At 32.3% G+C, this 24,815-nt stretch overlaps 5 protein-coding genes across 6 annotated transcripts in view; 1 reads left to right on the top strand and 4 right to left on the bottom strand.

Moving 5' to 3' along the window:
- The window catches only part of LOC141451623 (cell adhesion molecule 2-like), a 407,804-nt gene that overhangs the window by 290,087 nt on the left and 92,902 nt on the right, over positions 1 to 24,815 (bottom strand). The gene's annotated exons all lie outside the window — the stretch shown is intronic.
- LOC141451611 (uncharacterized) lies at positions 419 to 1,658 on the bottom strand. The gene is made up of 2 exons (XM_074123069.1): positions 1,520 to 1,658; positions 419 to 1,349 (listed from the first exon to the last, which is right to left on the bottom strand). Exon 2 carries the CDS (start codon positions 1,338 to 1,340, stop codon positions 906 to 908), a length of 435 nt encoding a protein of 144 aa, XP_073979170.1. The 5' UTR covers positions 1,341 to 1,349; positions 1,520 to 1,658; the 3' UTR covers positions 419 to 905.
- Positions 2,155 to 11,171, top strand: LOC141451608 (uncharacterized). Of its 2 annotated transcripts, XM_074123065.1 has the most exons (4): positions 2,155 to 2,293; positions 2,374 to 2,540; positions 2,621 to 3,132; positions 10,557 to 11,171. In XM_074123065.1, the coding sequence occupies exons 1-4, from the start codon at positions 2,279 to 2,281 to the stop codon at positions 10,976 to 10,978; spliced, it is 1,116 nt and encodes a 371-aa protein (XP_073979166.1). In that variant the 5' UTR covers positions 2,155 to 2,278; the 3' UTR covers positions 10,979 to 11,171. The 2 variants fall into 2 exon arrangements, with proteins under 2 accessions (XP_073979166.1, XP_073979165.1); XM_074123064.1 differs by lacking the exon at positions 10,557 to 11,171 and having other exon boundaries at positions 2,621 to 6,209.
- On the bottom strand, positions 6,602 to 8,311 carry LOC141451609 (uncharacterized). Its single transcript, XM_074123066.1, has one exon. The coding sequence runs from the start codon at positions 8,302 to 8,304 to the stop codon at positions 7,084 to 7,086; it is 1,221 nt and encodes a 406-aa protein (XP_073979167.1). The 5' UTR covers positions 8,305 to 8,311; the 3' UTR covers positions 6,602 to 7,083.
- LOC141451610 (uncharacterized) lies at positions 8,757 to 10,524 on the bottom strand. The gene has a single exon (XM_074123067.1). It carries the CDS (start codon positions 10,226 to 10,228, stop codon positions 9,485 to 9,487), a length of 744 nt encoding a protein of 247 aa, XP_073979168.1. The 5' UTR covers positions 10,229 to 10,524; the 3' UTR covers positions 8,757 to 9,484.

The following is a 24,815-nucleotide window of genomic DNA, read 5'->3' as shown; positions in this document are numbered from 1 at the left end:
TAAAAATAAATTTTAAATAATCTGCAGCTGGATTTGAACCGAGAACTTTGCCTACAGAAGTCAGGTGTCTTATCCGCTACACCATAGAGACCTTGTTGATATACTATGTAAAAATGTAGCTGATATATAAATGAATGCACGTGCGTGCGTGTGTGTGTGTGTGTTTAGATGCCGCGCCGGTTGACCTTGAACGACTGCATTCCTCCGCTTATATATGTCTGTAGTTAAGTAAATGCTTGTGTGTGTGTATTATTAAATAAAATGATTAATTCTTTGGGTTATAAACAAGAATATATACTATACGTACTTAACGCATTATTTTTATTTTTTTAAATATGTGTATATAATCGGTAATAAAAAAAATACAAGTTCTGTATTAACAATTTAATGAGGTGTGTTTTTAAAAAATACTGGTTTATTTACATGTTACCCAAAAAGCTATTGACTGTAAAATTTTATTAACAGATAAAATTTTTAAAGATTTCATTTTTCCAAATGATAATGGGAATATAGGGACTAGACAGCTTCCTTTTATGTATACTTTGACTTTGTTATTCAAAAACCAAATTTTTTTGGCATAAGAATAATTGTCGATACAGCGCATTCTTGGAACAAAAACAAATGTATATTGTACATTGTTTAAAGAAAAACATTTGCAAATCTTATTGTATGCAAATCTCTCCTCTAAACTTATGTTACCAATTACATTTGTAACCAGTTGACAATATTTCCCAGACAAAAAATTTTTTCTGTTAACAAAAATACAATAACTTTTTTCATCTTCCTTAATAGCTGTTGCTTCAATTTTGCTCGTATCAAAGGTTAATAATATAGTTCTAATTATAAGCAAAGGATCGGCTAATGGCGGAGGAAAAAAAATGTGTTCCAATAATTGAAAAATAAAATTATCCCGTGGAACCAAATCCATTTTCTCCACGATTTGTAACTAAATATAAATTTGCTACTTCTTCAATTATTGGGTAACAAATTTTTTCGCAGATTAGTTGAGCAATTTTATCACCCACTCTAATCTGAAAATCAGCCGGCCCGTGATTAAAAATTAGAACTCCCACATTACCCGTATAATCGGCGTCAACAACTCCAGCCCCAATATCCAGATGGTGATGTAAAGACAGACCCGATCTTGGAGCTATTCTGCCGTAGCAGCCGTCGGGCAATTTAATTTGTAGATTTGTAAAAATTAGACGTTTGCCTCGAGCGGGAACAGTGCAATCGCAAGGACTTCTTAAGTCGAAGCCGGCAGAGTTGGTTGTTCCTTTTGTGGGAACAAACGCCGTTGATTGTAGTTTTACAAACTGTAATTTAGGAATGGCGCTCATTTTATATTTCTAAAAAGAATTAATATTTTAAAACTATATATTAACAACATAAACTAATTAAATTAGAATATTATATGTGCAACTCTTGCAGACGGACTTGAATCCAAAGCAATAAATGTTTTTATATCTTATTTTTTGTTAAACATATTATTATATTATATATATAACAACATACTTACGCGGTTGATATCTGAAGCAATTACTTTGTTCTATAATATATTTTGCTCAGTGCTTATATACCAGTTATCGTAATAAAAAAAAATAACAAATCCTTGAACAGTTTAGTATAAAATGCAGGTCATTTTAATGCGCCTTACTAGTTTGCAACAAAATACCGTATTGAGGTAAGTAGCTATTACAGTTAATTAACTTAATAATTTGTTTATTATTAAGATCATGTTATACTTGTTATTTTTTGCAGATGGCTTCTGCATTGAAATCTGCTTTAAATAAAACTATTTCCAATTACATAAGTACGTCTATAAAAGACTTAGAACAGAATAAAAAATACAAAATAATTAAATTTTATAAAGGAAATACCAAATTCGGTGAATCTATTTCCCTAGTTTTAGATAATCCTTCTGATAAGCCGCTTAAATGTTACTTACCAAAATCGTATTGTTATGAAGTAACAGACGAAATGATTAAGGATTATCAACCATTGTCATTATCCCTAATATATAAAGGGGTAAACAAAAATAATAATGCCTTTATATTAGAATTTGATTAATTTTTTTCGTAAATTACTTGTAATGTTATATTCATAAGATAATTAATAAGCCTATAATTAAATAATTTATTATAAGAATTTTAAGTTTAATTTTTACTAAAATCATTAAGGCATTCTCTAAAAGGCATTAAGGAATAGCCCAAACCCCCAGACTAAACCAATATATCTACAAAAAAAGGAAAATCATTAGTTCTTAGAGGAGCCAATAATGGACAAGTTAAATGTAAGTATTTTTTTTTGTTTTTATATCAATTATTTAGTACATTTATTATATTGGTAAAAAGTTTTTTATTATTTTAATAGTGCTCAGATTGCAGAATTGCATTTTCCAGTAAATCACAGTTTGAAATACATCGAGCTTTGACCCATCAAGAAAGACGCAAATACTCATGTACATGTGGAAAAGATTTTTTATATAAAAAAAATTTAAATCAACATCAAAAGAAGTGCACTGCACGTGGTTCTTACAGGTAAATTAATGTTTACCACATTAATGTTAATTTTTATAATAAATATTGTTTTATTTTGATGAAAAGTTTTTTAATGCCAGATGCAGTAAATGTGAATCTATTTTTTCTGATATTCACAATGGACAGTTGCATGAAGCAGTATGTCAACTGGCTTTACAATCCGAAGATAAGATGTTGGAGCCTCAAAGAAATCAACTCTTAAGTTTAAAACAAAGCGATGATAATGTTACACCATATGAGACATCATTTAAAGGACGTCTGGCATCATATTTTATTAGATCTCCTTGCTGCATGGATTTATCAATGTTTTTAAAAGATGTTAGAAGTAAAATTAAGGACATAATCCAGAAAATGGTCGCAATGCATTCAAGTATTAAAGTTAATTTATGGGTAGATTGTACGTTTAAAAATATGTTGGGAGAAAAGATGACTAAGGCACTCAAGACATCTAATCAAGCAATCTATAAAGCCACCGATATTAATGAATATCTTGCAGAAGTTTTTGCAAAACTAAGACGTGAAATGGAAGATGCGGTCATGTCTAAAAGTGGCTGGACTCTGATTTCAGTGGATGGTTTAAGAGTAAGAATCGGTAAGTACAATCCGCTTAAAATTTCATCATACATTCCATTACCAAAAACAATCAAAGATAAAAAGGCCTGTATAAATGTTAAAAATAAGGATAATCAATGTTTTATGTATGCTATGTTGGCTAAATTTGTTAAAAGAAATCCTCAACTCCCCTCAAATCAGTATAGCTTGCTTGAATCGAAGTATAATTTTAATTGTATTCAGTATCCCACTCGATTAAAAGACATCTCAATTTTTGAAAAAGTAAATAATGTATCTATTAACATATTTGGTTTACATAAAAGAGATCAAGTTTATCCTCTTAAGATTTGTAAAAGTAGACTTCGTGATCATAGAAATTTATTAATTTTAAACAAAAATAATCAATATCACTTTGTTTACATTAAAAGTCTTAATAGACTAATATGCAACCAAATTACGCCTAACAGAAGATTAAAATTAATATGCGAACGCTGCTTTTCACAATTTGATAAGCGTTATAATGGAAAAGCTCGTTTTAAGCAGCATAAATTAATTTGTGGCACCCATAAACCTGCTCGGGTAGAACTTCCATTTAAAAAACCGTTCGTTAATTTTGTAAATGTTGAGCGGATGCATAAAGTTCCCGTTGTAATATACCTTGATTTTGAGGTAATTCTAGAAAACCTGTTTACATGCCAGCCAAATTTACATGAATCGTACACAATGGCTACTCACTTGCACACGCCAATGAGTTTCTGTGTATATGTAAAAATATCTGATGAAATCCAAGACATAGAGCATAACTTACCGACTGCTCCATACCTTTACAGGGGTAAAGACGCTGTTAAGCATTGTATAATGAAATTAAAGGAAGTAGCAGAAAAAATTGAAATTCTTTACAATAGAAATATTCCACATTGTTTATCTACTGACGAAAGAAATAACTTTTTGTTAGCAACTACATGTTATATGTGCGAAAAACCTTTTATAGAAAATGATAAAAAGGTTATAGATCATTGCCATTTAACTGGGAAATATCGGGGCCCTGCTCATAATAGCTGTAATTATAGATCTCAAATACCACGTTTTGTTCCGGTATTTTGTCATAATCTTAGTGGTTATGACTCACATTTTATTATTAAAGAGCTGGGATATGATACAAAACTGGTGGAAGTAATACCTAATTCGGTAGAAAAGTATATTTCATTTTCTAAAATTATATCCCATAAAATGAAAATCAAATTTGTTGACACTTTTCGTTTTATGGCTTCAAGTCTGGATAGCTTGTCAAAAAATTTAACACATTTGACGGAAACTACAAAGTTTATTTCTGCTGATCTTGTTCATTTGGTAAAACGAAAAGGCGTCTTTCCATATGAATATGTATCTAATTGGGACGTTTTAGATGAAACATGTTTGCCTCCAATTGACGCATTTTATAGCAGTCTTACCGGAGAAAGCATTAGTGAAAACGACTATCAGCATGCTCTTCAAGTATGGAAAGCCTTTTCATGTTCTTCACTAGGTGAATACAGCGATATTTATTTAAAAACCGATACTCTTCTTCTAGCCGACATATTTGAAAATTTTAGAACTATTACAATAAAATCCCACAAATTAGATCCTGCTCATTATTTTACATTGCCGGGCTTATCTTGGGATGCAATGTTGCGATTTACAAATTGCCGTTTAGAGCTATTAACAGATTATGAACAGATTTTAATGATAGAACGAGGAATACGAGGGGGTATTTGTCAAGTTGGCCATAGGTTTGCCGAGGCCAATAATAAGTACCTTTCAAATTATAATCTATTATTACCATCTACATTCATTACATATCAAGACTGTAACAATCTTTACGGATATGCAATGAGTAAATATTTACCTTATGGTGGATTTAAATGGGTTGATCCTAAGCAAATTGATCTTGATCTTTTAAATGAAACGAGTGAAAAGGGTTATATTTTAGATGTAACTTTGAATTACCCCACCTCTCTTCATAATCTTCACAATGATCTACCCTTTTTGGCTGAAAACATTATGGTTGAAGGACAGAAAAAGCTAGTCCCACATCTCGGATCACGAGTAAATTACATTTGTCATTATTTGATTTTAAAGCAGGCGCTTGAGCATGGTCTAAATTTAGTTAAAATAAATAGGGTGTTAGAGTTTAAACAAAGTTCGTGGTTGGCAAGCTATATAAACCATAATACAGAGCTCAGAAAAATAGCAAATAATGATTTTGAAAAAGATTTATATAAATTATATAATAATTCTGTATTTGGTAAAACAATGGAAAATGTAAGAAAAAGAATAAATATTAAATTAGTAACTGATGAAAGAAAACTAGAAAAATTGATCTTACAACCTAATTGTATAAATTGGACCATTTACAATGAATCGTTAGCTGCAATTCATTTTGCCAAGACAAAAATTTTATTTAATAAACCAATTTATATTGGTCTTTCGGTGTTAGATATCTCTAAATTGCATATGTATTATTACCATTACGATGTAATGCTTCCCTACTACGGCAATAATAGATTAAAACTTTGTTATACAGATACCGATTCTTTTATCCATCTAATCCAAACTGATGATTTATATAAAGATATGGGCGATTTGAACGCACATTTAGATTTATCTAACTACCCAACCAAACATCCAAATTATTCAAATAGAAATAAAAAAGTTATAGGTAAATTTAAAGATGAGGCCGCTGGGAAAATAATTACAGCATTTGTGGGCTTAAGGTCCAAAATGTATGCAATTAGATTAGATGATGATCACATTCTAAAGAAAGCAAAAGGTGTAAAAAAAAGTGTTCTTAAAAAAACAATTACTTTTGATGATTATGTAGCCTGCCTAATAACTAATTCGCCAATCAGAAATGAAATGCCAATGTTTAGATCTACCAAACATGATGTGTTCACTATAGAACAAAATAAAGTTTCCTTATGCCCTTTAGATAATAAGAGATTAGTATTAGAAGATGGTGTAAGCACTAAAGCTTTAGAGTATTATAGAGATTAGAAAATAATTAAACATTATTGTAAAACATTATAAAAACTAATTTGTATATATTAAAATTTTTTTAAATATATTTTCTGAACTGTTTTTTCTTGTTAAAAAACAAAAACCCTCTCCCATAAAAATAATAGTGGTAAAGGATTCAATTAAAACAATTTAAAAAATAATTTTTTTATTGAAATAAACCTTGTTTTACGAACCACCTACAATTAGAGTTATACAATTTATGTAAATTACATGGACATTCAACAATGCTATCATCAAATTCAGCGTTACAATAAATACATTTAATAGTATGATTTCTGCTATGGATAAATCCATTAAATGCTAGAAATTCCGGATTTATAATACCATGATATTGATTATATGTTTTTTCTCGAACTTTAGCATTATTAAAATCAACATTTGATCGATTATGACATATCCATAATGATAATTTTTTAGCAAACTTTAGAGAACAACTATAGTTAACTCCCCTATGATAATCACATTTTGTAAACTCTAGAGCCGGCAAACACTTAAGAGATGGACATCCGAAGTCTTGCAAATTAAAGACGTCTTTGCCAGTAAGTTGCTCCAAGAATTTACATTTTTCAAGTCCTTTTGCAAACAGATAAACATAAGAAGAAGTAGCACTTTGCAATACATTTTCCAATTCTGAATAATCAACAGTTCCAGCTTCCCAACTGATTCCATGTAAATTTTTGTAGATCCATTTATTAGCCAGTGAATTTGGATTTCCATTAAACTGGGTGGGCGGTTTAAACAACCACTGCCTCAACTGTGTAGGATGGTCCACGTCTATTATTGATAATTCCTTTATGATAAAGGAATTTTGCGAACTTAAATAACCTTGAAAATCGATTACTGCGGTGCTCATTGTAAACAATAACTACTACTACTACTAGGCATTATTGTTGAAAATGTTGTTTAAATAAGTTTTCTCCCCTCCACAAACTTGTTAAATTCTTCTAACTAATCCAGAAAGAGGATTATATTCTACGAGTGCATCGTGTAATATTAAAGCGTAAGCAGTAGTATTGGCTTTGAACTCTTCAGAAACCTCCATCTCTATTCTAATGTCAACAGTGGAAGATTTAATAGCTTCAGATTGGCGAGAGCAATCAATTACAACAATTGGGGCATAATCTTTAAAATGCTCTTTAGTCAGAAGAGGCTCATTTCTTTTTCCATAATAACTGTGTTGAAAACTTTGATACATGTAATATAGAATACTATAATGGTTCTTTGAGAAATCAATATTTAATTCGTCGTAGGGGTAAATTTCTGAATTTAGATGCAGTTTTATATTTGTAATATTCACATTACTAAACAGTGATGGATCCATTTTCTTATTATTCTTTTTATCAGTTTGAAATCCGATTATAACGTATCGTGGTTTTTCAAGATTTGTGCTTGTTTTTAAAGTCCAGGTGTGTTTTTTAGTTGCAGGCAATGTTGGATATTCTATAAGATCCCAAGATCTAAAAGGCATTAGTGCGGTTTTTCCTTTGTTAATAAAATTTAAAAATTTCAACTTTTGTACATCAGAAACTCTAACATAAGGAATCTTCCACTGTACAGATTTAAGTTTAACTGTAGCATTTTCTTCATCTTTTTCCAGAATCACTGCATTAGTATCGTTCCTACTTCTGTTTAGAATTAGTTCTTGTTTTCCTTGTAAAAGCATTTTATTATAATCCTCAAAAAAGCCCATAACAGTGTCCATTGGAATGCAAACATCAAAGTTTCCATCTTTATCATTTATTTTAGCTAGCTGATGAGGGGGCATCCAGCCAGCAACCTCTAGCGCAGTAACTTTAGCGCTATTATGTGACACATATCCTTTAAGAGTGTTGGCAATTCCTGGATTACGAACTTGATCAACTAAAACTCCATTTAACTTGTATTTAATTTCATCAAACAGAAACAATATGCCATTTCTTACTAATCTCATATCTTGATCTGCTGTTGCTTCTGTAGCTCCTTCTCTAATCAGTTGTCCTTGAATGTAAAGATAACTTTTAGATGGAACGGTGTAAATATCCTGATGTTGAACAGCTATAACTATTTCGTCAGAATTTTCCAGAGATCTTGTAAAAGGTTGATGAGTGTGATACTCATAATCAATTATTCTTTCTTCGAAATTGACTCCGGCACTTACATTTAATATATCTTCCATTGCGGTTTAACCAAAAGTCCTATTTGTTGTAAAAAGTAAACGTTTGATGGTGTTAATCCTCTGTGCGGTTTAATACTGGATTGTTTTACTTTAATAGAATTTGTTTTATACTTTTGGAAATCAATACCCATCTTTCTTGATATGCAAGCGAATGGTAATAATTTCGTTACGAAAATCAACTATGTTGCCGTTTTGATCAGTTAGAGTAAGAGTAATGTTGTCTATTAACTGAACGTTAGTTGGAAAGTAAATAACTGGTGATGGTTCGTGGGTAAGTTTATAACCCGGTGGTACGGCCGGCCCGAACTCATATATAGTGTGTCCAGGTATTCCATTTCTATACGATCCTGAGGCAATATTGCAATTAATAGCCACTGTATTCACACTATGAATATTAACAATATTATCTGATCTATGTTTGATCATTTCTTTTAATTCTTCTGTCTTGGCAAATCCGAGTAAAGCTCCAATAGAATGGACTTTATTGAAGTATACAGGTTTGGTACATGTTAACTCTGTTTTTAAAGTATTTAAATTCCCCTTTAATTTAATTGTATCTGATGCTTTCATATGTAATTTAATGTAATTTGCTATAGCATCAACTTCATACGTACCCGTAGGTATGTTAATCACCTGATCACCATAATAAAATTTGTTGTTCACATTTTCAATAATGTTCGGTATTGAGTTGTATGAATGAAAACTAAGTAATCCAACACTGTAATCACCATCAGATAAATTAATTGGTGGAAAAATATCAGCACTTAGAACGCTGGACGTTCCAGTCAATGTGAAAGTATACGACATGACTAAGCCGTGATTTTCTTTAACGTATATTTTTATATAGAAACTCTAAACATAAATGCCCACAATAAGGAGTATTCCATTCTTGATATCTCATTCTATTATACTCTATATCACATCCATTAAAATATTGCAGTAACTCTAATGGTGGTCTGAGGTTACCAAAAGGATCAAAATAATTAACTTTGTTACCTTTTTTAATGTAAGCAACCCAATGAGTTCCAATATTTTGTAAAGAATCTAAATTGACAATTCCGCATTCGTTAATTTTAGGAAATTTTGGTAAATTGTCACGCATGTAAACGCCTCTAAAATGTGGTAAATTTTTGGCAAATTCTATCAATTCTATATTTGTAAGTGCTCTATCAGGAAGTAGTCAATCTCGTTTAATATAAAGACCATATCCTTTCTTGTAAGGGTTAAGATAAAATCCTTGTCCAATTTGTTGAGACTCCGTCGTTCTATTATGCCTTCTCATTTCTTCTAGACGATCTCTAGCATCTTGTGTTTCTTTAACTGCTTTAGCTATAGCTGATGCTCCGCCGGCTAAACTCCCAATAGCTGAGAGCCCGGCAAATAGTGGTACTAGAAATGGGAGAATACCGCCAGTTCTTGGAATTGGTAGAACTCGTGGAACTTTAAATTTTTTTGATTTTCCTACATACTTTTTAGCTTTTCTTAAAGATTTTTTTGATACATCACTAATTGATAATAAAGGAGATGTAACACGTGCAGCATTTATAACATCTTTTATAGATTTTACCTTATGTCTCTTTCCACCACTGCCTAATTTAACTTTAGCTTTCATAGCGTTTGTGACAGCCCAAGCTGCTGCTTTCTCACCGAAAGATGCGTCACCGGACTGTGCTCTTCGCCAAGCTTTATCTGCAAGTATAAGATCCGCCTTATGTCTTGATTCTATGTCTTTATGCTGTGAATATGCGATGTCATGCTCTTTACAAGCCTCATCCAAAGGATTGATACCTCTATCACCACGTTTTAATCTTTTTTGTAATTTAGTACCCGGGCCACAAAATCTATAACCAGGTATATGCGCTTCAAAAGGCAGTTTATTAATCACTGAATTTATAAGACCTCTTCCTACTGTTTTCTTTCTCATTATGATAAAACCAGTGTTTAAGAAAGGTACTTATATAATAATTCGCCCTCCTCTCCGATGCGATTTGAAAAACAGAGTGAAGTATTACCAATTTATAACTTACTAGATAATTTATTGGACAAAGATAAAGATACTCGCCATGGTGTGCTATTACCAGATAATATTCGCGCACTTATTTGTGGAAGTTCAGGATCTGGTAAAACTAATTTAATAATATGTTTGCTTGTACATAAAAATGGATTAAAATTTACAAACGTCTATATATGCAGTAGATCTCTTCAACAAGAAAAGTATATCTATTTAAAACAGATTTTTAATTTGGTTCCAGAAATTGGTTTTTGGACAGTAGATACGACTCAAGATATTATTTCTCCTGATGAAGCTCAAGAAAACTCTGTTATTATTTTTGATGATATTTCAATGGATGAGCAGGAAAATATTAGAAAGTATTTCAGCATGGGTCGTCACAGACATATTGACTGTTTCTATCTTTGTCAAAGTTACGCTAGAATACCTAAACATCTTATTCGTGATAATGCAAACATAATTATTCTCTTCAAACAAGATGATCTAAATTTAAAACATGTTTATAAGGATCATGTAAGTTCACCAAATATTTCATTTGATAAGTTTAAACAGATGTGCAATGTCTGTTGGGAAAAGCCTTTTGGATTTATAACTATTGATAAAACCAGAGATTTAAACAATGGTAAATATCGAATGGGATTAGATACATTTATCTATATATAAAGTTTTATTATGTACATACTCTATCATTACTATCATGGATCCCAAAGTGACAAAACAACTTATTAAGACTTCTAAAACACTACGCCAAAAATTTAAAAGTATGAAGCGAGGACTTCAATTATCTGAGGAGGAGCTAGAAAGAAATTTGAAGCCCATCACCAAACCCCTGCAGGAATTAGTTGATCAAAGTAAACAGCCAAGAGTTAAAAAAATTAAGATATCTCCCTTGAAAAAAGATGTTTCAACTTCAACGGAAACATTGGCGCATACTTCAACTCCTGTTCAGTCTCCCTTGAAAAAAGATGTTTCAACTTCAACGGAAACATTGGTGCATACTTCAACTCCTGTTCAGAGAAAAAAATTTATTCCTATCAAACGAGAAAAAGAGGAAACTTTTGAGGATGAAGAAGGAAATGAACAGGAATCAATTAAAAGTGAAGAAGAAGAAGAAGAAGAGATGACTCCTTTACAACGGATAATACAGTTTGACAAAGATAAATTACAAAAAAGCATGGAAGAGTATGAAGGTATAGGTCCTTTATTTAAACCATATTTACTTAAAGTTACGAATTCTGACACTAAGGATATGGATGACAGATATGGTATTAGAATATTGCCTACAGGTGGAATGGTAGTTGGAAATGCTCAAGCATCTATTGATGGTAATAATATCATTGTAAATAATAAAATGTATGTAGGTACTCCAGGTTTATTTCAATTATTGTTTTTAAAAAAACCTACCATGTATACTGAAGACGATTTGGAAAAATATCGAGACATTCTAAATAGAAGTCAGGCTCATAAGCAACAATTCAGTTATGAGAAAAATATTAGTGCTAGCAAAGGTTGGAAATACAATAATATTATTGCTCCTTTATTTTCTTCCACCAAGAAAAGTAGCACTTTAGTTGAAACTAGATTCACCCCGCCATCTTCTTCATCTTATAGTAAGACACCACTCACTTTATATGCAACAAAACCAACCAGATATCAAACAAGATCAAAATTTCCTTCATCAGGTTCAGGTATGTGGGAAGGACAAAGTATTTATGAATATTGGGATGACCCTAATGAATTAGTTGATAGACTTCGACTATTACATGCATCAACCATGGCCGGCCATACAGGTCATGAAAATGAAATGCAATCTATAATTGAAGAGCTAAGAGAGGCTGATATTATTTATTAACAAAATTTGTGAGGAAATGTTTATTTGTAGTTTGATTTTTCAACAAGCAATATGTCTGTCGATAAGTTTGGAAGATCTCTACATCAACTGAGATTATTTGAAGTAAATGAAGACAAAGATGGTGATTATATAGACTTTGAAAACAAACGTTTACACGGAATCAATGATCCAGTGAGTGATTCTGAGGCAGTTAATATGAAATATCTTGTGAAATATATAGCCGACTTAGTCGATAAAAAGGGAATTATTACAAAAACAAAGTTGGAAGATTATATAAAGCAAATGGACTTAGTCACAAAGCCACATTTAGATAAAGAATTTGTTACCAAAAATTATCTTTTAAAAACTTATGATTCGGCTAGAATCAAGACTACGAATACTTACGTGCAGAATATATTTAAAGTTATAAGAAATAGATTAAATTTACTAAGACCAAACATTCCTTTGACTGTAGAAGTTCTTAAAGAAGTTTTAAGCACAACCTAGTAACAGATCAGAACAGAAAACAAAATGTCAATGAAGGAAGCTGTAGTAAATGAACTGCACAAACCAGCTCGCGTGCATTATCCTCGAAGACGCACTCTGCTGAAAGGAATAGATGATTTATGGCAAGCAGATCTAATTGAAATGATTCCTTACACTCGTCAAAATAATGGTAATAAATACATTCTGGCAGTGATTGATTGTTTTTCAAAGTTTGCCTGGGTTGAACCAGTAAAATTAAAAAGTGCTCAAGATGTTACTAAAGCAATGCAGAAGATCATAAACTTAAGTGGACGGGTACCTCATAATATTCAAACAGACAATGGTAAAGAGTTTTATAATGCTATTTTTAAAAAGTTAATGCAGAAATACAACATCAACCATTATAGTACCTTTAGCAAAATTAAAAGCTCTATCATAGAACGATTCAACAGAACATTCAAATCTATGATGTATCGAATGTTTAGCCTAAATGGAAACTATAATTATACCAAGCACCTGGCTGAACTGATAAGTCTCTATAACAACAAAGTACACCGTACTATTGGAATGAAACCATCTGAAGTAAATGCTGAGAATGCACCATCCTTATTAGCTGAAGTTTACTCTTCTAAATCTAAACGTAAAGATAGACAGCATTTTAATGAAGGAGATTATGTACGTATTTCAAAGAGTAAAACTGTATTTACTAAAGGGTATACGCCAAATTGGAGTACAGAATTATTTAAAATCAAAAGTGTTCAGAAGACAATCCCATATACTTACTTATTAGAAGATCTTAATGGACAACCAATTCGAGGAGCCTTCTACAAACCAGAATTACAAAGAACTGATTTAAAAAATGTGTATCTTGTAGAGAAAATATTGAAACGTAAAAATAATAAACTTTATGTAAAGTGGTTAGGGTTTCAAACCCCATCGTGGATAAATAAAAAGGATTTGCTAATATAGTTATTTTTTATAGCTTAAAATGTGAATAAAATAAATACATTTTTTTTTTTGAAAAATTATATTTTATTGATTTTTTTCTACATTTTCAGTATAAAATTTTGATACAATGGGCGTACAAAGTTTTTCCAAGTAATTCAACTGTTTGTTAATAACTGGATTCAAACTTTCTAATTTAAAATATTCATTTTTTATTAAAGTAACCGTTGGAGGTTGATAATTCAGTAGATTTTCCAGCCATGTTGGTCGCTCCCGAATTCTAATACTTTTGCGGGTAAATTTCTCAAAAAATATTATTGCATTATGCATTGATATTTCATCTAAAGAATATTCGCTATTCTTTTTAAAGAAATTGCTAAATATATTACTATTATTCTGAATTGTGCGCCAGTCTTCGATGTCTAAATATATGATCCCTTTTTTGCCTGCTTTCAATGCCACGATTGGTTTACCATCATCTGTCAAACCAGTTATTAAATTCTTCGATTTGCTGCTGTTTAACGGATAGCTGGTAATGAGTTGTAAACCTGTTTCACTCTGCATCTTGATGTGAACTGACTACATCTAAACAGCCCAAGTTTTCCTGAGGCCTCGCCCCCCCCCCCCACTTTTTTAACATATAAACTGTACAATCGTTTTTGAACGCGGTAAGCTAACGCACATATTACATAACATATGCAAGTATCAGCACCTTTAGGATTTGACCATATACAATTAATATAGTGGTGATTGTTTGATTTTGCACTATGTGTCTTAGAATACTGTTCTAACTCTTTTAAATCATTTAAAAGAGTAACATATTCGAGCACTAAATCCAAATCATCCAATGTAACAGAAGGAAATGATAAACAAAACTCTTTATATTCCTTACTTAATGAAATTCGTTTCCAGTAATCGGCCATTCCTTATACTTTCAAACCTCATCAGTAACTGAGCGTTATATTATAAAATCAGACGATCATTTTAATAATTATTTAGTATATACAATGGCAGTTGAATTAAATGATATTGAACTTAGTAACAAATATAAAAAGTTTATGGCTACATTTCCGAACATTACTTTATCTGATACAGATTTAGCGAAGACTTATATAGATTTATATAAAAACTTGAATCGATTAGAGGACTATTCTAGAACTTTTCATACAAGACCTGTTAAGGGGCATTATGATAATTGTGTATGGTCTTATCCTGATACTGAAGATGGTCCAGATACGTGTATGTGTGTTATAATAGGTTTTTTATCTTACAAAATTCATTGTGACTTGAACAAATTATTTCCAGAAGAGGAGGAGCAGGAGGAAAATTAGTAATATAATTTTACAATCAATAGCTTTGCTTGATGTAATTTGTTATAGAACTAAATACCCCTTCCCCCGGCCTAAAGGGGAGGAAGGCGATCGTTCAAGGTCAACCGGCGCGGCAGCTAAACACACACACACACACGCACGCACGTGCATTCATTTATATATCAGCTACATTTTTACATAGTATATCAACAAGGTCTCTATGGTGTAGCGGATAAGACACCTGACTTCTGTAGGCAAAGTTCTCGGTTCAAATCCAGCTGCAGATTATTTAAAATTTATTTTTATTATTAAAAAATAATTCTTTGGGCAAATTCTAGACGGCCGCCATATTGCTTCATGGCGGTTGGCTAGAACGTGCCTTTTATACACTACTTCCCTTGATTTATCATATTGATATTTTGATGTCAACTTCTCTGGCGACTTTCAAATGTCTTGAGGTCGAAAGATCAATCGCGGTCTACGGTTTTGGCTAGTCTAGCTTTAGAGTAATCGTTAGCAAGTCTTAACAGTATATACTTTGTAGTCTCTTGAGGGTAATACACTTTCCTTCAATAGACGAACGAACTCTCAGCAGTTGAGGACTAGGTTTCGGGAGGATATTTTTTAATTTTTGAATGTCGTTAAATGAATTGGACCTAGCCCAAAAAAAAAAAATATACCCAAAACTAACCGACTACACTGCTGCCAACTGATTTTTAGTGAACTAATTCTCTCATTTATATTTATTTAAGAAAATTTGGAAATTATATGATTTTCCTAATTACAGTAAGTGAAAGTTTTGCACAAGATTACTTGTTAGTTTATATGTAATAATAATGAAGTAATTACCAGTCGATTGTGATAACGGCGCTTGTCGTAATTGCACTTATGTTCGACCTTGTAACCAGAGTGCCATTAGTGAAGTTTAATCCAATTAGGCGATGAGTCTTACCATTCTACCCTGTTGGCTTATATTACGAGCGACTTAAAATGTTTACACTCATATGATTATTAACTAGGGTTAATCGAAGAATAGTTTGGATCGACTAAAAAAGGAAAAAATTATTATAAAATATTTATAGTTTACTATATAAGCCAACCTGGCTTATCGCCCACTTTCAATTTGCTATACTCCATCTAATATTTACAATAATAACATTACGTTCCTGTTATTTCCATTTTTCTTTTAAATGGCGAGGAAAAATGCTTTATACTTGGCTTCGCCTCCACGGAAGTGTGATCCATTCACGCACTGAATGAACGAAAAAACCATTTCGACGAAGATGGCCAACTTACACCCCCTGCAATCAATTGTCACTCAGTCAATCTCCTTTGCGGTGGAGGACCATTCAAGGGAATAAAAATACAAATAAATAACCCACCGACTGGTTACTCCATTACATCAGGAGATGCCTAGAAATTAATTGCACTCTATCTCTTCGAACGACCATCTGGGCGATGATGGTCAACTAACTACCAGCAATCACTCCTGGGAAGCATTTTCTCTGGCCATCTTTGAGAGTTTCCATTAGTTCATAAGATACCATCCTTCTTAGAGCTATTTGATCATCTATTAGGTGTCACAACTGCAAAAACAAGCTTTCCGCGGACTTTTTAAAGTAGGAGAAAACCTATTCTTAGGATTGAGACCATCTATTTCTGGCAATCTAACCCATTATTGTACTCGCAATGCTGAAAAAAAGTATCAATTCATTCAGTTTAGACTAGTTTTTTTCTTTGAATCATTTTTCAGATATTCATTTATCTTCAAGGTTCTTGAAGGTAGAGAATATGAATTTAAATTCCAATTAAATCCACATTCTCTAAACAGGCATGAACCAATCACTGAAAGCAGATGAAAATCCAAAACAGGTCGGAAAAAAGAAATCGTGCTTTGCAGTTAAAGTGTCGTTGCTTTCTAGACTTTGGCTTTCTAAATTTGTACATCTGTTTAAGTAAAGATACTATAGATCCACTGGTGAAAGCAGCTAAGTGAAATATCGAATTTGAACGGATTTTTCGGGGATTTCAATGCTTTCTTCTATCAAGTAAGAGGAAATACCTAAAAAAACAAAACCAAAAACTAAAACTAATCATTGAAAACTTCACAGACTTCCGGCGCTAAAAATATTGAGATTCGATTGGCCAGAAGTGAGCAACCTTTTAATAGTTATTTATTTAACAAGTGTGGAAAGTCGCTTCGCTCGCTCGTGCGTGCAAACCCTGCCTCGCGTGAGGAAAATACTTTACACTAGAATTAAATATTACATTTTTTCTGCAACCATTTATTAACTAATAAAATTAAAAATTTCATTTTTACAGTCTACAAAAAGTAATTTATTTATTATAAACATTTATTGTTATATTACAATTATCTACATTACTTATTACATTTTCTGCTGTTTCTTTTATTGATGGAGGAGTGTTTTCTAAACAGGAATCACTAGAATCCATTTTAAATTTCTATAAGGTAACACTATAACCTTCTTAACTGTTATAATTAAAAATATCTAATTATTTATTAAAGTATTATTTTTATTTCTATATTCCTTTCAATTTTTATTTTATTTTTTAATATTCGTTTTTTAATTATTTAAATAAAATAAATTTAAATAAGCTTATTAGAGTTTTACAGAAAATATTTATGTTAATAACAAAACCTCTTATATCAAGGAAGCACAATAAAGTTTTTCCACACACTAGTGCGGAAAGTGACACTAATGGGAATTTCCCCCACTAGTGTGGGAAGTTGGGCATTACACAGCTGATTTTAATTGAGTAATGAGAACTTCCCTACATGGTTGCAGAAAAACGTATTTTTTTGTAGCTTACCAACTAATTACCAACTAATGGTCCCCTTTTTTATTTTTATTTTTTAATTCATTTTTAAGACTATTGAATTTAAGAGACAAGTGTCTGGGATGATGTACATCCTCAAAGTCTTTTTACTTATTACCATGATCCTATTGTAAAGACCAAGAACGTTTAGTATTAAATACAAAGTTTGGGAAAAAAAGCTTGAGGATTTTAGAAAGCCATGGGTGGTTTTGCATCGTTTTTTTTTTCTTTTAAAGGCAATCGATTCTCTAAAACTGATACACAAAAGCGGAAACTAAATTCTGGGGAAAGATGGACATTTTACTATTTTACAAACTATAATAATCATAAATCTTAATAATTTTGGACTTATCATTCGCTTAATACCGCTTTGAATCCACATAATACAATCCTAAATTAATATTCATTCACAATTATCACGCTAATAATTGAGATCAATAATTAATGAGATGATGATGGCTCAAAATTAGCAAAGGACCAAATTATTTATTCCATTAATAGATTAAATATATATTTATCAACTTCATTCATAAAGTCTTCTAATTTTATAGGAGACTTAAATAATTGATTGTTATTTAAATTTTAATTTTAAACTGGAAAGAGAATTGTTCCATTAGTTTTGCGTTCCCATTCATCTATTCTTTGGTCTGCCATTGAAACTGTTTTTTAACTAAACATTAATATTACATTTTTTTTGCCGTTTTAAAATTATATGATCTTCTATATTGACTTTACATCTACAGTACTTGTTCAGTATAACTTATTGATCCGTTGTCTTTATGAATAATATGAATGTGGCTAAGTTTGAAGAGGAAGATAAGGTTCTGGAAGCTTTGCCTTCGTCAGAATCGATGCAGGGAATCGATTATTAGAGAACCCGATACTCAGAATAGTTTTTTCACCTTTCCAAAGTTGTACAAAGAGGTTACTAGCATCAGATGTTTCTAAATGTGCCACAATATGGAAAACGAGAAATACAATATCTAATTTTATTAATTTCCTTATCACAGCAGTCATAGTTCGCACAAATTTTGACAGTAGATGTGAATGAAAAAAAAATAAAAGATTAGTAATTAGAAGAACAAACCTCTTACCTTCAACTAAGTAATACGTATCGTTTAAAGATGCAAATAACCGGAAGTGTTTAATGGATAAGACTCCTCAGATTTTGTTTAGCGAAACGAAAATTTTTGAAGCAGCCTTTCAAAATTTCCAAATTTTAAAACATTACCTGCAATAGAAAAAAAATTAACTTAAATAATGAATAAAATTTAAAACTCACATAAACACAAACATTTAATGCTTAAAATTCTTAGATTAAAATTACAGAATGTCCAATCATTATGTTTAAACCCAGCTCAGTACTTATAAGAAAGTACCACAAAGATGGCGCTTTATAGTTTCTACTTTAAAGTTTAAATTAAAGGACTCAGTCGTCTGCATTAAACCAGACCTTTATACTTTAGTGAGTAAGGTGTAGATGTGCTTATAGGTTGTAATTCAGTTAGAAAGTACTTCAAAATTGAGCTTAAATCAGAAATAGATGAGTTTAACTCAAGTCATTAGACGAAGTAGCATGTTCTCTATGTAAGCAGCGCTTTACATTCTTCTAATATATATGTCAAATAATTTTAGAGGAAATTAATATACGTTAAATTTCACTGATGCAAATTCAGTTTCCAATTTGAAATTATTCAAAGTTTTTATGGATTTTCAGTTAATGAAAAATATCGGCATTCTGCGATAATTTATTCTCTATAGAGCTGCGGAACTGTGGACAGGGTCTATCTGCAGGTTGTTCATTTTAAGACGGCTCAAATGTATTTCATGCTTAAACGGTTGATCTGAGCGAAAAATGGTAGAGGCAAAATTTGTTGCCAGTCACCTCTAGTTTCAGAATATGTGACTTGGCTTTAGATTCCTACCCGCATACGCGGCTGTCGCGCGACCAAAAGTGAGGGTTTGCGGTTGACCCCCACTTTCATGTACACAGTTTTGAAGAATATAAAAAGTTATGAAAGAAACCGGAAACTGCAATTCAATATCTTTAAAATTTAAGGTGCTAAGTCATTTCAAAATCTGGTATTTATTAATCATATTTCCATTTTTTGAACTTGTTATCAAAGAGAAAGAAGAGCACGCGATAGGTCATTTTTATATATTTTTTCATCCCCTTTCTACTAAAAACACTGCCAAGGCAGTAAAGCTAGTATTTTTCTTAATATCCGGAAATAAGTAGTTTTCCGAAAGATTTTTCTAAGAAAAATCAAATGTTAAAAGCTTTAGATGTTCTCAAGCATACATAAAATGACTAAAAATTAATTTTACATCTGTTACAAACAAGAAGGTTTAATAATTATTTGGTAATTTTGGGAGAGTTGCGTTTAATTACCAAAAAAAATTGGAAACCTCCTACCACATGTTTAAGTGATCAAATATCTTTCATGTAAAGGATCAAACTTATTCCTTAATTTATCAAATAATGCACTTTACTCTACTTGTGAAGCATGTACTGTGCCTTCAAAGGTGCCTCCACAGATAGAGAGAGTAGTTGAGAGAGTAGTGCCTCCAGGCTAACCTGGCTTGCGAGCTGTATAAACAAGAGTTAATAGAGGCAATTAAAAAAAAAATATATCACTTGCAAGGCAACTATAATTTCTAAGCTCGACAATAATGAGTCGATGTCTTCCCTCCCGAAAAAAAAAACGCTTTTTTTAAAAAATAGAAGAGGAGTAATAAAACTCTTTTTATTGCACTGAATGAAATTGAATTTTTAAAGCACTTAAAATTAAAAGTGGTTTATAAATGTAATAAAACGATTTGCAAATAAAAATAGAAAAATTAAAGGCAAAGAGACTTCTTCAAGCGGACTTCCGGGTTTCAACAATTTCGATCAATTTTCATACTCGAGTTGAGCTTAAATTTATGTACTAGCCAACTAAATAAATATATTCTATTTACTTTCTCTACTCAACTAAATAAGAGAAAACATTTTTGGAATGTTAGATAATTTTTTCCCCATTCCGTTTTGAGCCAATTACCCCCAACGAAAGAATGTTTTTAAACGAGATTAATATGTACACACGTAATGACGTTGCGTGACATACAAAAGGGCGCAATCGCTCGCACATTCCATTCAAATCAGATTTGTTTAAAATAAACATATTTCATTTTCATTTTTAACTACATTATTATTATAATAAAAGCCTATAAAGAAGAAAAAAAGGAAGTAATACAAGCACGAAAAATCGATGACGTAATTTAAACCCTCAAATGACTTTTCTTCTATTTTCTTCATTTTCCGAATTTTTTTAATATTTACTTATTATTTAAAATTATACAGCTTGAAAGACCCCGTACATTATCCTTTATTTCAAGAGGGAAATGGGCCTACCCAGCGTCTTTTCCATAGAACTACTCAAAAAAATAATTTTTCGTGAAAAACAAATAAAAATTGTTGTAGACATTACTATTACTTACTTAAGAAAAATCAAAATATGCATTCTGGATGCAAATTCTATTTAAATTTAAGACATTCGTATAGTGGATTCGATCCCCGGTGTCTAGGCCTTGGATTGTATTTAATGATTAATATGAGGTATTCATAGTAAAGTATGTTTGCTAGATGCCTCCGATACCTAATTTGGATAGGTAGGACGTAATGCCCACCTGAAATAAATAAGTATTACGAGGTGTGGCCATTAAATAACGAGACTATTGCTGTAAAACATTTTATTTCAAAATTTTTACATATTTAGTTATTATCACCTTCAATACACACCTCTCCCATCGCCCTACAACGCTCCACAAGAAAAACACAAGGAAACAAGGAAATGCTTTGCGATCGGTTACAACTGTAACAACAGAAGTTACAACTGTTACAGATGGCTCAGTAACGGCGTATACTGGACTGTCATTTTTGTTTACTCTAAATCGCACAATCAGTACGATCATTAGTTTTGATGAAGATAACTATGGCACTAACAGACTCACAGGCACAATACAATCGCCGTTCGAGCTGAGTTGGTCGGTCAATCGTCCGATACATTGATCTTGGCCGGCTGAGAGGGCTGTTTCCATTTAGTAATCGGTTCCGTCCGGTTGGCTGCGAAAGAGTTAATAAAAATGCAGCTCTTGGCTGCTTTGGAGGATAGAACGATCAGGAGGATGCTTGAAATAAGAGGCGTGGCTATTAAATAACGAGACTATTGCTGTAAAACATTTTATTTTAAATTTAAACATAATTAGTTATTATCACCTTCAATATACTCTCCTCCCCTATGACTACAGCGCTCCATGTGAATTTAACCATTGTTCGAGACAGTGCTGGAAGTCTTTTTCTGTGAGCTTCTGCATGACGCGTGCCGCTTTTTCTTTCACAGCTTCAACGGACTGAAATCTTGTTCCTTTTAATGCAGATTTAACTTTTGGGGAACAGATAAAAGTCACACGGGGGCCAGGTCAGGCGAATAAGGCTAGGATGGCCTAAAACTGGGATGTTGTACTTTGGCTAGAAACGTCTTGACAGGCAATGCAGTGTGAGCCGGTGCCGGTTGTCTTGATGGAGAACCCGAGACTTGTTCATCCCCACAAATCGAGTCGTTTTTTCCCTTACTCTTTCACGGAGTTAAGCAAGCACCTCACGGTAATAATGTTGATTAATTATAATCAATATTTTCATCCGTTTTGAACGTGGAAGGGCGACCCGGGCGGTCATCATCCCCAACGTCTTCTCGGCCATCTTGGAAACGCTTGAACCACTCAAAAACTTGCGCACGTGATAAATATTCATTGCCATAAACTTCTTTTAATAAAAGATAAGTTTCAGTAGCGGTTTTATCAAGTTTTGATGTGAAATTTCACGACAATTCGTTGCTCTACTACATGTGTAGTATCATGTTTTCGGCAAAACGTAACTATCACCACATACACAAACGACGGTTCCGGTCAGACAGATTTCACTGCAAACACGTGAGACGCTGCAATCGAAGGAGAAGGCTTTACGCTGCACAGCTGTCGGTCGTTAAGATTTGGCGCATGCATAGTTCTTCTGTAGCAGCATCAGTCTCATTATTTAATAGCCACACCTCGTATTTTACTTTCTTTTTTTTTTTTAATTAAAAAATTCAGTATATAATTATAATCCGAATGGGGGGGGGAATATCAGGTAAACGGAAGGGCCATCTTTTACTAAATTAATTGTGTTTTATCGATCTTTTTTTTGGCGAAAATTGTTAATACGTAAATTGCGGAAAGATACGGTGTTTGTGCGTCAATAGTAAATTATATCAGCTGAGTTTCATCTTAAAAAAAAAAAAAACTGAGTTCCGTTTCTGTTATTGTTAGGAAAGACGCAAATAGATTGTGCCCAATCATTGCAGGTACATGAAACCCCTAAAGTTCGAAATTACAGTGTTAGAATTACTATGTCTTGCCAACATTGGATACATAGTATACGTAACTGAACAGCCTGTCCATAGATCTACATAAGTGATTGAGTATATAACGATCAACTAGCCGCCCCTGGATATGGTACTAAGTTCGTACAATAATATAATAACCACATATATCAGGTAGAATCGGCTAGCACGTAGCCATCCTTTATGCTGACAGTTGCCATTAACGATGCTAGGATTTGCGAGCTACTGACAAGATTCTGGTATTGGTGAAGATGGTTGTTGTAATGATGCGTTCCACTACGCGTATCGCACACAGATGAACACGTACCCTCTACCACATACACATACACTTAATAAACATACTAAATACAATAATTTATTATTACTATATTATACATATATTGTGCCATATATTTGTTGATTATTATGCGGACATATATTAGTTTCAATTGCCTATCATGAATGATATGGGTTTCCATGTAGGGGTAGAATTATCCCTTCTCTTTTCTCACCATTGGCGTGATTGAGCGAATATAAATTATTACTTTATTAAATGAATGGAAAATTAAGCTCATCAACAAAGGCGTTTGTAAATTAAGCGTCATTCAATAAATGGCTCGCTAATGTAATTGAATTCAAACCAAAGTCCGATTTGTAATTGCTGTTGGAGTAAAAACAAAATTTGCTATGGAAAATGCATGCTAAATGCACTTACCAAATTAAATCAAACTTGACACTTTTTGTAAGTGAAAGAGCAACTCTAATAACATAAATTAATGGTGGTCTCTTAACTCTTTAGCCAATAAAATTAAATATATAATCTATTATCAGCCTCCAGATAAAATATGCCCTGTTGTTTCTAGCACGCAAGGTAAACTTGCTTTTCAATTTTAGTGAACGGTTCCCTGAAAGATTCCACTCAAAACTCAATGATGAAAATATGCATTTTTGCAATGCCTATCCTATCTTTTAAAAAGGGAAAGTAAAAAGATAAAAAATAAAAATAAAGAAGAATCCAAGCTCAATGGATGCTGTGATGGTAAGAACATTCAACGTTATGTTAAAAAGCACGTAACAACAATGTCATTAACATGTTTCTAGCTAACGCAAGCTACTTGTTTCGCTATTCATGACACTATCTATTGCATAATGCAACCGCAGATAACCAAAGCTCTCACTTCGACCATTGGCGGCGGACTCTAACTGCATATTGATCGCACTAGCTCAAGTGTGAATGTGAACCTTTATAAATTATTTGGCGACACAATCACAAACATTAAAGGTTGGTACAGTCGGCTTAGACCAAGGGTCCCCAAACTTTTTACACAGGAGCCCAGTTCACTGTCCCTCAAACCGTTGGAGGGCCAGAATATATAAAAAAAAAAAAACTATTTTAAAGTAAAAAAAGAACAAAACGGGAACAAATATGAATATTTCAAATATAGAACAAGTAAATTTAAATCAACAACAAACTGCCCAGTATTCCTGTGGGAACTATGGACCTGCTTTTGGCTAATGAGATAGTCAATGTCCGGTTTAGTTATAGTGCTTTGCCTTTCTTACTACTTCTGCTGGTATTTTACACTTGTTTTCGGAGCCGTGACGCGCCCGTCCCGCCTCATCGGAAGTAGTACTGTACATGAGCGACACAGCGCTTTGCGGCACCGCCACATATAGTGCTCCTCCTCTCA

The sequence above is a fragment of the Rhodnius prolixus genome, unplaced genomic scaffold, assembly GCF_049639745.1.
Source record: "Rhodnius prolixus isolate KJV_2025 unplaced genomic scaffold, Rpr scaffold_14, whole genome shotgun sequence".
NCBI classification, from domain to species: domain Eukaryota; kingdom Metazoa; phylum Arthropoda; class Insecta; order Hemiptera; family Reduviidae; genus Rhodnius; species Rhodnius prolixus.
This window is presented reverse-complemented; position numbering and strand designations above follow the sequence as displayed.